The sequence below is a fragment of the Aspergillus fumigatus genome, chromosome 1 (assembly GCF_000002655.1).
Source record: "Aspergillus fumigatus Af293 chromosome 1, whole genome shotgun sequence".
NCBI classification, from domain to species: Eukaryota; Fungi; Ascomycota; class Eurotiomycetes; order Eurotiales; family Aspergillaceae; genus Aspergillus; species Aspergillus fumigatus.
In genome coordinates, this window is record NC_007194.1 from 1,821,560 (window position 1) to 1,833,700 (window position 12,141).

General features: G+C 48.7%; 6 protein-coding genes across 6 annotated transcripts; 5 read left to right on the forward strand and 1 right to left on the reverse strand.

The window, feature by feature from the left end:
* Positions 1–9: 9 nt before the first annotated feature.
* AFUA_1G06340 (60S ribosomal eL27 domain-containing protein) lies at positions 10–1,522 on the forward strand (the record flags this gene model as incomplete). The annotated part of the gene is made up of 4 exons (XM_745290.3): positions 10–169; positions 245–300; positions 513–849; positions 920–1,522. 4 exons carry the CDS (start codon positions 10–12, stop codon positions 925–927), a joined length of 561 nt encoding a protein of 186 aa, XP_750383.2. The 3' UTR covers positions 928–1,522.
* A 2,004-nt stretch (positions 1,523–3,526) lies between these two features.
* Positions 3,527–5,049, forward strand: AFUA_1G06350 (putative pathogenesis associated protein Cap20). Its single transcript, XM_745291.2, has 3 exons — positions 3,527–3,822; positions 3,888–3,966; positions 4,044–5,049. The coding sequence occupies exons 2-3, from the start codon at positions 3,892–3,894 to the stop codon at positions 4,530–4,532; spliced, it is 564 nt and encodes a 187-aa protein (XP_750384.1). The 5' UTR covers positions 3,527–3,822; positions 3,888–3,891; the 3' UTR covers positions 4,533–5,049.
* Positions 5,050–5,154: 105 nt separating this feature from the next.
* Positions 5,155–6,538, forward strand: AFUA_1G06360 (MAGE domain-containing protein). The gene is made up of 3 exons (XM_745292.2): positions 5,155–5,332; positions 5,394–5,769; positions 5,832–6,538. The coding sequence occupies exons 1-3, from the start codon at positions 5,306–5,308 to the stop codon at positions 6,458–6,460; spliced, it is 1,032 nt and encodes a 343-aa protein (XP_750385.1). The 5' UTR covers positions 5,155–5,305; the 3' UTR covers positions 6,461–6,538.
* An 88-nt stretch (positions 6,539–6,626) lies between these two features.
* Positions 6,627–7,612, reverse strand: AFUA_1G06370 (ankyrin repeat-containing protein ANK1; the record flags this gene model as incomplete). Its single annotated transcript, XM_745293.2, has 3 exons — positions 6,627–7,298; positions 7,374–7,551; positions 7,601–7,612. The coding sequence occupies 3 exons, from the start codon at positions 7,610–7,612 to the stop codon at positions 6,973–6,975; spliced, it is 516 nt and encodes a 171-aa protein (XP_750386.1). The 3' UTR covers positions 6,627–6,972.
* Positions 7,613–8,321: 709 nt separating this feature from the next.
* Positions 8,322–9,188, forward strand: AFUA_1G06380 (DNA-directed RNA polymerase III core subunit RPC11; the record flags this gene model as incomplete). The annotated part of the gene is made up of 4 exons (XM_745294.2): positions 8,322–8,331; positions 8,410–8,619; positions 8,702–8,796; positions 8,864–9,188. 4 exons carry the CDS (start codon positions 8,322–8,324, stop codon positions 8,897–8,899), a joined length of 351 nt encoding a protein of 116 aa, XP_750387.1. The 3' UTR covers positions 8,900–9,188.
* A 465-nt stretch (positions 9,189–9,653) lies between these two features.
* Positions 9,654–11,902, forward strand: tef1 (elongation factor 1-alpha; the record flags this gene model as incomplete). The annotated part of the gene is made up of 5 exons (XM_745295.3): positions 9,654–10,063; positions 10,269–10,345; positions 10,418–10,686; positions 10,741–11,765; positions 11,819–11,902. Exons 1-5 carry the CDS (start codon positions 10,034–10,036, stop codon positions 11,900–11,902), a joined length of 1,485 nt encoding a protein of 494 aa, XP_750388.2. The 5' UTR covers positions 9,654–10,033.
* Between the last annotated feature and the right edge of the window lie 239 nt (positions 11,903–12,141).

The following is a 12,141-nucleotide window of genomic DNA, read 5'->3' on the forward strand; positions in this document are numbered from 1 at the left end:
AGCTGGCCAATGGAATCGGTGCACACAATTGTTCCATCTTGCCCTGAGCCCTGCCGTGCACTACTCTCAAGCGAAAAAAAGAACGTCGAACGCGGGAGACTTTCGATAACACGACCGAAGCACAATCGACAACAACCCCATCGACCTTGCGCTCCGCTCACCATGAAGTGTCAGTTGAATGCCGTCTCATCTCGAGTTCTCAATTATTTGAATATCAGTTCATACTGACAGGATGGTGAAATAGTCATGAAAGTGGGCCGTGTGGCCATCATCACCCGTGGCCGTTACGCCGGTAAGAAGGTACGACAAAGCCTTTTCTTTTCCTACGTGTTCTAGCGAAAATTTGGATGAGGGTGGAGGGTCTGGTTCGACACTTTTCGATGGTCGACGTTGAGAGGAAGAATGAGAGAGACGTTCTGGACGAATTGGGGAAGAGAGAGATCGGTTTGGGGCGGGATCATTTGGATATTGAGAAGGATGTGCTGACAAGGGACCTTTTCGCGAAATCACAGGTCGTCATTGTCCAGCCTAACGACACTGGCTCCAAGGCGCACCCCTTCCCCTACGCCATCGTCGCCGGTATCGAGCGCTACCCCCTCAAGGTCACCCGCCGCATGGGCAAGAAGATGGTCGAGAAGCGCAGCCGCATCAAGCCTTTCATCAAGATTGTCAACTACAACCACTTGATGCCCACCCGTTACACTCTTGAGCTTGAGGGCCTCAAGGGTGCCATCAGCCAGGAGACCTTCAAGGAAGTCTCCACACGCGAGGACGCCAAGAAAACCGTCAAGAAAGCCCTCGAGGACAGATACACCAGCGGCAAGAACAGATGGTTCTTTACTCCTCTGCGTACGTGCAATCTTTGCCTATTTTTACCTTGCTGTGAGAGGGTTTTGTGCTAATTGTCATCTCTTCACAGGTTTCTAAACGGGGTATTTGGGGCGTTTTGTCGTTTGAGCGCGCAAGGTTCTAGATGAGGCAAACGGAGGGAAGAAAAAAAGGGCATCGAGTACATTCAGTTCATGAGCATGGCATTAAATGGAATAAGTATACCATAGCTGGATGCGGAACTTGGAATGTATCGATGCACAGGTCCAAGACTTGGCCATGTTTCTTTTATGAGGGCGGCCATCCAGAACTGGCGCCCATCCTGAAATGAAAATATGAACAAATTCAATTCTCTTCTGTTGTCTCGATGTCTCGATTCTTGAGTGCTCGATTCATAACACAGGTTCATTAACAATATCCTAATTGCTTACCGCTGCGAATCAAGACAATTAGACACTCGACTCGGCCTCATGTGTCAGCAGTGGTCCTTCCGGCTTTGCACATTCCGAACTCCCGCGCCAGACCCTGACGATCTATCAGCCTAGATATTGATCGAAGTTTCGTTGACCTATGTTCAATCAAGCCCTCGACCATCCTTGTGATTTCAACACCTCAGCAAATTGATTTCAGTATTAGTTGCCACGCCTTGGAAACACAGTAGAGACAAGCCTCAAGATCCGAGGATACAGCTATCCTTGCCGCTTAGTAACAGTAGGTGCATACCGTTCGAAAGACATGATCTGTGGCACAGAGTTGTGCGTCAAACTCGACGAAGCATGCGACGATCGGCGCATTGCCTCATCCAGGGTCCAGTCATATGGCTGTATTTGGCAATTGCGAACCCATGTCGAAGTGTTTCCGAGTCCATGCAAACCAAGCTGCAATGGTACATTCTGACCCATGTCGGGTACATTTTTCTCTTTCTTTGCGACGATCATCCGAGGTTGTCTAGTATTGCGAAGGGGGTCCACCTGAGGCGATTTTAATCCCACATACGCATGTCGGTTGGGTATGTTTGGAAATTACGCCTTTACCTACACACATGCCATGCTACCATATTTAAGGCAATACTCAATGACAATATTAACATACCGGTGACGCAAGAACATCGTTCAGTGCCATAGGTTCAATTTACCTGATAGATGAATCTTTTTAGGCTGCCAACTTATACTTCTGGTCGAATGCATCGGTTGTATATGGATGGCTGAATATATATGTCGATTGGTCGAGTAAACACACCATGGCTCAACAAGGTTCGTGATGTTTGCCTTTGACTGGAATAACATTGAAACATTGGCTTTGGTCGCAATACTACTCCACGGTAAGATAGGCCATGCAACAGTCTTCTGAAAGTCGCAGCCCTAACATCTGCGACTACTGGACTGTTAACGGAGTGGGGACTAAAGAGTTCAGGAACAGCGCCAGGACGTATTTCTACGCATTGTCTCTGACCGAGGAGGCGCAACAAAAGTACGAAACACGAGGGCAGTCGACAACAGCATCTCTGTCTTCTCAACCATCTCGATGACTAGGTTGACGTAGCAGAAAGACAATGCTGATTGACGCTCAGGCCGACCCATGAACCGAGCTAAAAGAACCTTGCAGACGGGAAGAATCAATCAAACCATAATGAATCAGGCGCGACGAATGACAGTTCTTGTCTTTGCAGAGACTCCTTCCGAAGAAGAGGGTATTATATTTGCTCCGGACGAGAACCGGTATCTTACTGTTAGGAACTGATAAGCTCCTCATATATCCTAGATTCATGAAGAACAGTAGTGAATGATGCATTACTATGGGTTTGAAGAAGGGATATGATTATATGATGCTGTCTTAATTCTTTGGCTAAGCACCTATCCCATGCTCGATTATATGCAATAGCTCTCTATTGGAATCTTGATAGCACTACTGGGCCTACTGGGCCTACCGGGCCTCATCTCCCAACCTCTAAGCGATTGATCCACTATCACATGCTGCAACCAGCAAACCTTAGGTACCTAAATGTCTTTTCAATGGAGTCATTACACATACCGAAAAGATAGATGATATGAATTGTAAGGCCGATGCTAAGTTACCTATTGTCTATTGATATGCAACATATGGATGGAAGGTATCTAAATCATCTTTGACCCTTTTCCAAATCTCTTCCAAGAGTTCCAAGCGCCTTTGCCACGATACAGAAGGCCAAGACAGAAACCTAGTAACCGAGTTTTTTTTCATGTTTCACTTTCTTCAAACGGATCGAAAGACATGCTTAACGCTTCGGCACAATGATTCGATCCATGAAAAAGCACAAGCGGGTGGCAGAGAGGACTGAACGTCGAGGATCCCCTTGTCCAGAACGTTTCCAGCAGTGCTTGCCCTCCCCTGTCAAATTAGATGCAGATTATCGGGCACAAAAACACGAATGATTTTAAGATAAAATTCTCGGGTTCGGACTCCTGGACGGGAAGCTACCAGGGGGTCCAGACCTCTTCCGATGATACGACGATGACGGTAGGAGCGTCGATAATGAGGTTATACACTTTCACCAACAGGAGCCCCTCCTTGGCACCTGCTTTCAGCAAACAGGGCCCGCTATCACATGCAAAGTTCAAGCTCCTCTTTCTGCATTAGGAAAGTAATAGGTTAAAATAGGTACAAACTATAGAATGGGCAAAGAAATCGACAGGGAAACTACTACTCCGTACAACACTCTCGACCATGCCATGACTGATTTTAGTATCGAGCGATGGCAAATAATACTAACTCTATAAAAGAGGAGCGGTAGTTAAACTGATTGACTGACATGTGCTGAAGTTCCTCCCATTTCAATTCCGCTTCTGTAATCTAAGGTATATAGTCATCATCTTACACTCTTATCTCTCTCATACTTCCCGACCACTCTCAAGCACCTACCTTTATCTACCCCTCGTCCTAAGTAGCTTCTTACTTCGTGCCCTCCCTCGGTGGATATATTCTCACATCCACGATTCCACAGCTCACTTCCCAAAGGCATGTTGTATCCCATCGCATCTACTATCCTCTTTTTTGCTAATTTATCATTTGCTGAATAATAGATCTATGCCTCACGCAGAGAACGGAACAATGGGCGAGCCATTTGTCAACGGCGAGAAGGTTCATTCTCACTTCATTGATGTAAGTTCCCCCGAGATGCCTGCTTGATTGCCTGACAGTTGTCTGTGTAACATGTAACTGATCACAATGTGCCGTAGCACCTAACCTCGTACCCTGTCATTTCAGACTCGATCACCGTCTTTAAAAGCAACAAATATGGTGCCAAGTCCTTGGAGTATGCCGACCAAGGCTACGCCCGCATAGCCAAACCGTTACTTCCCTACCTGTCGAAGCCCTACGGTTACGTCGCGCCCTATGTTGCTCAGGTAGATAACCTTGGAGACCAAGGATTGACCAAGCTCGACACGTCATTCCCCATCATCAAGGAGGACACAGATAAGATAAAAGGAACGATCTACGATACTGCCTTCTTCCCCTTGCGTCTGGCTGGCGACGTGAAGAGCCATGTCTTCGAGACTTTCGGATCGGAATACAAGAAGTGCGGCGGTGACGGAATGGTTGCAGGAGGCAAGGCTGCCATCAGCACCAGTCTGATCCTATCTCAAGAATCATTGGCCTATATCAGCTCGTTGCTTCAAAAGAAGAAACCCCAGGCCAAGGAGGCCGTCAATGACCAAAACAACTAAGCGACATGTCATGATGATATCCCTTCTGCTTCCTTTTTCCCTTTCCCCTGGACTGTCGTCTCCCTTCGCTTACATTTGTTTCCTTTTCTATCTGTGCGAGACAGAATGTTTCTCTTTAATTCATTGTTCGTATGTTACTCTGACTGGCATTTGGATACACCTGGTGGGATTGTTTGTATCTGTCACGATTAGATATTTATATATTCTGGTGAGGACCATCGGAACTCTGAAGCTAATCCCAAGCATATGCGCCTGCTCGTACTGCAGTGCTCATGCTACGGCATTACATTTTTCATCGTCGATTCCCACAGACGAAGGTCAATGAGGTCAATGGATACATACATCATTGCGGGATGCATCCACTGAGAATGGACACATGCAGTCAAGCGCAGCTGTATAAGGACCGAGGCAGCATACCAATGGGTGTTCATCTTCCATTTTTTTTCGCCTTCTCTTTGTCTAGTTCATTTTATATATACTGTGTGTAATTTTCTAAATTATGGGCGCTTGCATGTGATTCAAATATGTGAACTAGATACGGATAGTGGAAGCCAAGAAAACGGGAAGGTATCATTACCCGAAGCGGATAAATCACGGCCTGGTCCCACTATCAAAGTGACAGCGCGTCAAACGCGTCTGCGTAATATTCACAGTGTCAGGAAATTGCCTAATTACCCATAGCAATGCAATATGACTTACTGACTACGGAGTGATCCGCCGAGAAATACTACGTCTCCATCGCTGTTCATCAAAATTATATCGGCACCCTCGCCATGCCTCTAGTTCGCAAACGCCGAGCTGTGAGTCGCATGTCACTTCACGATCAATCCGTTGCCAGACTAAATCAGTGCCCAAACGTAGGAACAACAGCTCGAATCTGACAATGACGATGAAGTTTCAACTCAGGTTGCTGGCCTGGTCTCTACAGAGAACGCTCGTCGCCGCCTCAGACGCACGTCAGACTCGGAAAACGATGACGATGCCGGCCCGGACGACGCTCGCGCCCCAAGTTCTGAAGATGTAATGGTTAAGAAGCTGGTGCGGCTAGCGCTGGCGAGTGAGCTGTCGCGGCAACCGATTCGCCGGACAGATATAAGCACCAAGGTTCTGGGGGAACAGGGCTCCCGCCAATTTAAAATCGTCTTCGAGATGGCGCAGAAGACATTACGAGAGACGTTTGGGATGCAATTGGCCGAATTGCCGGTGAAGGAGAAGGTGACTATTCAACAACGAAGAGGTATGTTGCATTGGTCACAATACCTGCCAGGTGGTGATGATGATGTTCTGACCCCGATGTAGCCGCCCAAAAAGTCGACAGGCCCTCGTCCACGAACAAGTCCTGGATTCTTACGAGTACCCTCCCTCTTGCGTACAGAAAGCCTGAGATTCTTCCACCGACAAGAGCGCCCCTGGAAGGCACCTATACAGGACTGTATTCCTTCATAATTGCCGTGATCCTGCTCAATGGCGGCTCCTTGCCGGAGCAGAAACTCGAGCGCTACCTCAAACGTACCAATGCTGATACGTACACGCCCGTCGATCGTACGGACCGGTTTCTTCAGCGTCTATGTAAGGAGGGATATCTCATCCGTAATCGGGAGATGGAAGGTGGAGAAGAAATCATCGAATACATGGTCGGGCCGCGAGGGAAGGTCGAGGTGGGTGTTCGGGGGGTGGCTGGGTTAGTGCGGGAAGTTTACGGCCGTCAGGGCATTGTTGAAGGAAATGATTCCACGCCTGCAGAACGAGCGCAGATGGAGGAATTCGAGTCACGGCTGGCTCGGAGTCTAGGTATCAGGCGACCTGAGGCTCGGGTGGCTGATGATCAAGACGGGAGTGGAGATGGCGAAGGTAGTGAGGCAGGGCGAGGTCGAAGACGTCGTGGTGGTGGTTCTGATGACGAGGCGGACGACGATAGTGATGGTTAGGTTGGAGTGGCACCGAGTTCTACCTATTTTCTATGACTGTTATTATCTATGATCAATATGATACCCTCAGTTGACTGTTTGAGTGTACGAAATAAGAAATTTCAGTGTCTGTATAGTCTACTGGTGTCGCAGTTTGTGGAGGCATCTTCAACGGACAGATATATATTCGGCATGTTGACCATATCCGGTACAAGGCACATTGAACGCGTCCACATCGATGCTCAGTGACCTGAACCCATGTTTTCTAATACTGGTGTTATCACTTGTCTTTCGCAGTTTTTCATCATACTCAGCGTGCATGGTCAGAGAATATTACCTTGAATGTACTCTCAGGGGCTATGGTCTATGATCTACGTACATCAAAGGAGCTGCATCAAGTAACAACATGAACGAGAACGCTCAACAGTATACAGTTAAAATAATCTATTGACCCAAAATGTATAGAGAGATATAGTCATAAGGTCGTACACCCGGAAAGAGTCAGCCATCTGCCCGTCAATGAACTATCTGCCCTACTCGCTGTCACTGGCACTATCGTGTACCGACCCATTATCTCCGGTGTCCCGAAGCCCCTCGGCCAGTATATATTCAGCCTGCTGCAGGGTGGATTTGATTTCTTGGTTGTTGTAGACCAGCTCAATGGGCTTCTGGCCGTGCTTGTTCCGTACGCGTGGATCGCAGCCAGCTTCGCACATCATTTTAATCATCTCGAGACCGAGCTCGGGGTCCTTTTCGTTGGCGAAGCGGACGGCGCTGTGCAGGGGGGTGTCTTTGTCCAGGCGGGTGAGAGGGTCGCATTCGAAGTATTGGATGTCAAAGAGGAAGTCCATAGTATCGTCTATTAAGGCAGATTATTGTTAATTATATTGATATATATTGGATAGCAGATTAACAGGGGATAATGTGGACCTACAGCTTCCGTACATCGCACAGATGTGCAGGGCATGGTTCCCCAGTGCATCCGTCACGCCGTTGAAAAACTCCGCAACTTCTTCGTTCGATTTATCGCTCATTGTCTCCATAACCTGCTCGATCAGGTGAGGCTGGTCTCGTCGGCAGGCCTCGACGACCAGTTCGCGGGGTGATGCGCCCTATCTGGTCAGTTTCCTTTAGTTCACGATAGCTGGAAACATCGCTCACTTCTTCCGCCATTTTGCTGAGTACAGAATTAAAATTGGGTTATAACGAATGTCTCGTATCGGTGACCACGAATTCAATATTTAGATATCCGTCTCAGAAAAATGTTGCGGTGTGGTCTGGTGGTATTATGCGGGGTAGAATAGAAAGCTGTACGAAATAAGACCTGACAGAAGGTTGTTATGGCAGATCAGGAGCAACAACCGCAAATAATAAGACAAAAGGGGAATAGGGTATTATGGTCTACAAGCTCGTTTTCGGGATCCCTAGAGATCTAACAGGATCTAGTATAAGTAAATTATCTTGTCATGGAAGATTGGAGCGTCCTAGGATTCCCAGTTCTCTTGCTCCTTATCTGTTTAGTGATGCTGTAGAGAGGTACATCATCCCAGGTACGGAGTACCTTATCCAGAGACTACCTGCCTCCAAGTGTGTTTCCTAATAGCCGCTCGGACTATATATCATCCGTCCCGCTGCATGCGCCCCGTCCAATCGGCGGCTGTCTGCCATTTTGCATACAGACGCGCGGCAAAGATTAAATTCCTCCGCCAACGACGTCGTTGCTTGGTTGCTTGGTAGAGGCTTACGCCTGAGGCAACTGCTTGTTTATCGTGCAGATTTTAGTCCCTTGCCGTGTTATCGCGCAGTAGCAGGACAGTCTGCATTACACATCTAACACTTAGTATATCCAACGATCATTTGAATCCTAGCGAAAGGATCCAAGATGTTGACATGTGAGTTCAATACCCAGCCAGTCTGATAGCAGCTTGGTAGAAAGATATGAGACTCACTTAATCTGTTCACCTTGCCAGTTTGCCCCAACTGCGGCAATTCTCTGACAATCTCACGCGGCGAGCCAACCAGAGAGTATCCCCTGGGGGTCAACCGATTCGAGTGCCGGACGTGTCCCTATCAGCATCTGCTGAAGCACGGTAGACAGGAGAAGACCACCATGAAACAAAAGGAGGTGGAAGACGTCTTTGGTGGCAAGGAAGAGTTTGCGAATGCCGACAGCATGGCCAGTAAGTGCTGGATGATTGCAAGATGAAAGTTATCCAGCTTTGCAGTAGAGGCTAACACGGACGTGTTCGTTCTGCATTACAGCCCAGTGCCCAGCCGAAGATTGCAATGGTGATCGTGCATACTTCTTCCAGCTGCAGATTCGGAGTGCGGATGAACCTATGACTACATTTCTTAAGGTGAGTGTTTATCCGCCACAGTCATGCTGGCAGCTGCATCGTGCGCAGTGCTAATCGCATATGTTAGTGTACTACATGCGGTGCACGGTGGAGAGAAAATTGATCATTGCCATCAAGTGTTGGTGACGACGGCAATGATTGTGCAGAGCGCACTGCTCGATTGACTCATAGACTGATGACGAGGCGAATATGGAGCATGGGAAAAGGCGCTAAACTTTTTTTATCCTGTTGTCTAATGTGCTTGCAGCAGTTGGATGATTTGTTGTTCATATACTGGAGCTTCAGAGATACCCCTCATTGTCGATTATCTACATGTACGGAGTTATACTGAGTAGCTGTTGATTATTTAGGCTCTTGACTACTCGGATTAGCCGCACCCTTTTTATTCTCTGCTCTTGCTCTGTAATTCTTACCGCCTGTCTTATTCTTAGCGGTCACATACTGTGTATAGAGGGGTAATAATCATTAGATCTGGATTGGCTATATTCCGTAGCTTCGTGCGATCTACCAACCTTCAAGTGACTCAAGATAACCATTCTGGAGTCCGACAAACCTAATTGCTCACCCAACTCGCTATGAGGGGCATGTACGCAATGTCGTGACTCGACAGAGTCGGCGGCAACAACCCAGCCTTCCCTAGCAACTGGATCGATAGTGGCGAGGTCAAAAATTCTTTCCGCTGTTAATGTTTTCCTTTTTTTTGCCGTGCCAACCTTACAGTGAAAATCCTAAATGTGGGTCAAAGAGGGGCGCCACTCGGCCGGGCCACCGTGTGCTGCCCATTAGGAGCCAAGTAGAGACCATGAGCTGCCGCGGGGTTCTGTTACAAACATGGAAATCAAGCCCCTCGCTCATAGTAGACTATATACTGCGTCGTAGTGTGTGGTACGTTGTAGTAGTAGATAGAAAGTTGTACTGGACCCCCTCCCCTGCGTTGATGCCCAGTTTTGCAGTCCGAAATCCACTATAGACATTGGAAAATAGGGTAGATAATGTGTACGATTGTAGAGGGAGGAAAAAATTTTCTCGCTCCCTCCTTTTTTTTTTGCTTGTAAAAAAAGATAGTGGATCCAGACTCGGAACGGTGAAAGGACCATGAACCAAGGGAATGCATGATCTCCCACCAAACAACAGCGCGAAAAATCTGAACGAAACAGCCCAACCGACTTGACACTCCGCCGCGCTGTGAAGATTTTGCGCTGGTCCCGCACCGTCAGAGTGGGGCATTTACCCCTCCATGCCCAATGATAACAGCGGCTCGCCAAGGGTTTGAGCCCGCCGCTTAGTCGTGGTCTCGCTTGACCCCTCCATATAAGGATTTCCCCTCCTCCCCTCCCACAGAAATTTTCTTCTCTTCCCTCCTCGTCCGCTTCAGTACGTATATCTTCCCCTTCTTCCTATTCCGTCCTCTTCCTTCTTTCATCTCCCCGACTAACATCTTTGCTCAGTACCTCTACGCATATTAGCCGTAGTACCTGAGCAATTTTCACAGAACTTCTCTAGTATCTTACAAAGAACTACAAGGTTCAAACCTAACCGTCAAAATGGGGTAAGTGAAAGGCCTTGTCAAAGCCGGTCCATCACCAGACTGAGTTGGCTAACTTCTCATCTTCTTTTGCAGTAAGGAAGAAAAGACTCACATCAACATCGTCGTTATCGGCCACGTCGATTCCGGCAAGTCGACCACCACCGGTCACATGATCTACAAGTGCGGTGGTATCGACCAGCGTACTATCGAGAAGTTCGAGAAGGAAGCCGCCGAACTCGGCAAGGGTTCCTTCAAGTACGCCTGGGTTCTTGACAAGCTCAAGTCCGAGCGTGAGCGTGGTATCACCATCGACATTGCCCTCTGGAAGTTCCAGACTCCCAAGTATGAGGTCACTGTCATCGGTAAGCTCGACTCGCCCCGATATGTTTTGGTGCTGTAGCTAACACGATCTGAAGATGCCCCCGGTCACCGTGACTTCATCAAGAACATGATCACTGGTACCTCCCAGGCTGACTGCGCTATCCTCATCATTGCCTCCGGTACTGGTGAGTTCGAGGCTGGTATCTCCAAGGATGGCCAGACCCGTGAGCACGCTCTGCTCGCTTTCACCCTCGGTGTCAAGCAGCTCATCGTCGCCCTCAACAAGATGGACACCTGCAAGTGGTCCGAGGATCGTTACAACGAAATTGTCAAGGAAACCTCCAACTTCATCAAGAAGGTCGGCTACAACCCCAAGGCCGTTCCCTTCGTCCCCATCTCTGGCTTCAACGGTGACAACATGCTTGAGCCCTCCTCCAACTGCCCCTGGTACAAGGGATGGGAGAAGGAGACCAAGGCCGGCAAGGTCACTGGTAAGACCCTCATCGAGGCCATCGACGCCATTGAGCCCCCTGTCCGTCCCTCCAACAAGCCCCTCCGTCTTCCCCTCCAGGATGTCTACAAGATCTCTGGTATCGGAACGGTCCCTGTCGGCCGTGTCGAGACCGGTATCATCAAGCCCGGCATGGTCGTCACCTTCGCCCCCGCCAACGTCACCACTGAAGTCAAGTCCGTCGAGATGCACCACCAGCAGCTCCAGGAGGGTGTCCCCGGTGACAACGTCGGTTTCAACGTCAAGAACGTTTCCGTCAAGGAAGTCCGCCGTGGTAACGTCTGCGGTGACTCCAAGAACGATCCCCCTCAGGGTGCTGCCTCCTTCAACGCCCAGGTCATCGTCCTCAACCACCCCGGTCAGGTCGGCGCTGGTTACGCCCCCGTCCTCGACTGCCACACTGCCCACATTGCTTGCAAGTTCTCTGAGCTGCTTGAGAAGATTGACCGCCGTACCGGCAAGTCTGTTGAGAACAACCCCAAGTTCATCAAGTCCGGTGATGCCGCCATCGTGAAGATGGTTCCTTCCAAGCCCATGTGTGTCGAGTCCTTCACTGACTACCCCCCTCTGGGTCGTTTCGCCGTCCGTGACATGCGCCAGACTGTTGCTGTACGTTCACAAAATTCACCCTCAATCAAAGATTTGAAGCTGACAAGTTATAGGTTGGTGTCGTCAAGTCCGTCGAGAAGGCCGCCAGCGGTGCCGGTAAGGTCACCAAGGCCGCCCAGAAGGCCGCCAAGAAATAGAGGGCTGGAGAGTGAAAAATTTTGCTTGAACAATCTTCTATGAGATGTCATGAAATGACCTTTTTACGATTAAAATGGAATTAGAGTGAATTCATTTTCATGTCTCACAAATCTTTCGAATCCGTAGCGTAACTACATTCATGTGTTGTCGAGTACCTACCTAATGTCGCTTTGAGGTACTAGCCTTGTCACCCTCTTGTACTTTGGAACTCTTTAAATTACCTTCATCCTAAGGCATT

Excerpts from the sequence above, each read along its gene's own strand:
- AFUA_1G06350 (XM_745291.2), top strand. The coding sequence starts at position 3,892 with ATGCCTCACGCAGAGAACGGAACAATGGGCGAGCCATTTGTCAACGGC. Across the intron at positions 3,967-4,043 it reads TTCATTCTCACTTCATTGAT|CACCTAACCTCGTACCCTGT; the intron begins GTAAGTTCCCCC and ends AATGTGCCGTAG.
- AFUA_1G06360 (XM_745292.2), top strand. The coding sequence starts at position 5,306 with ATGCCTCTAGTTCGCAAACGCCGAGCT. Across the intron at positions 5,333-5,393 it reads TAGTTCGCAAACGCCGAGCT|GAACAACAGCTCGAATCTGA; the intron begins GTGAGTCGCATG and ends GCCCAAACGTAG. Across the intron at positions 5,770-5,831 it reads GACTATTCAACAACGAAGAG|CCGCCCAAAAAGTCGACAGG; the intron begins GTATGTTGCATT and ends ACCCCGATGTAG.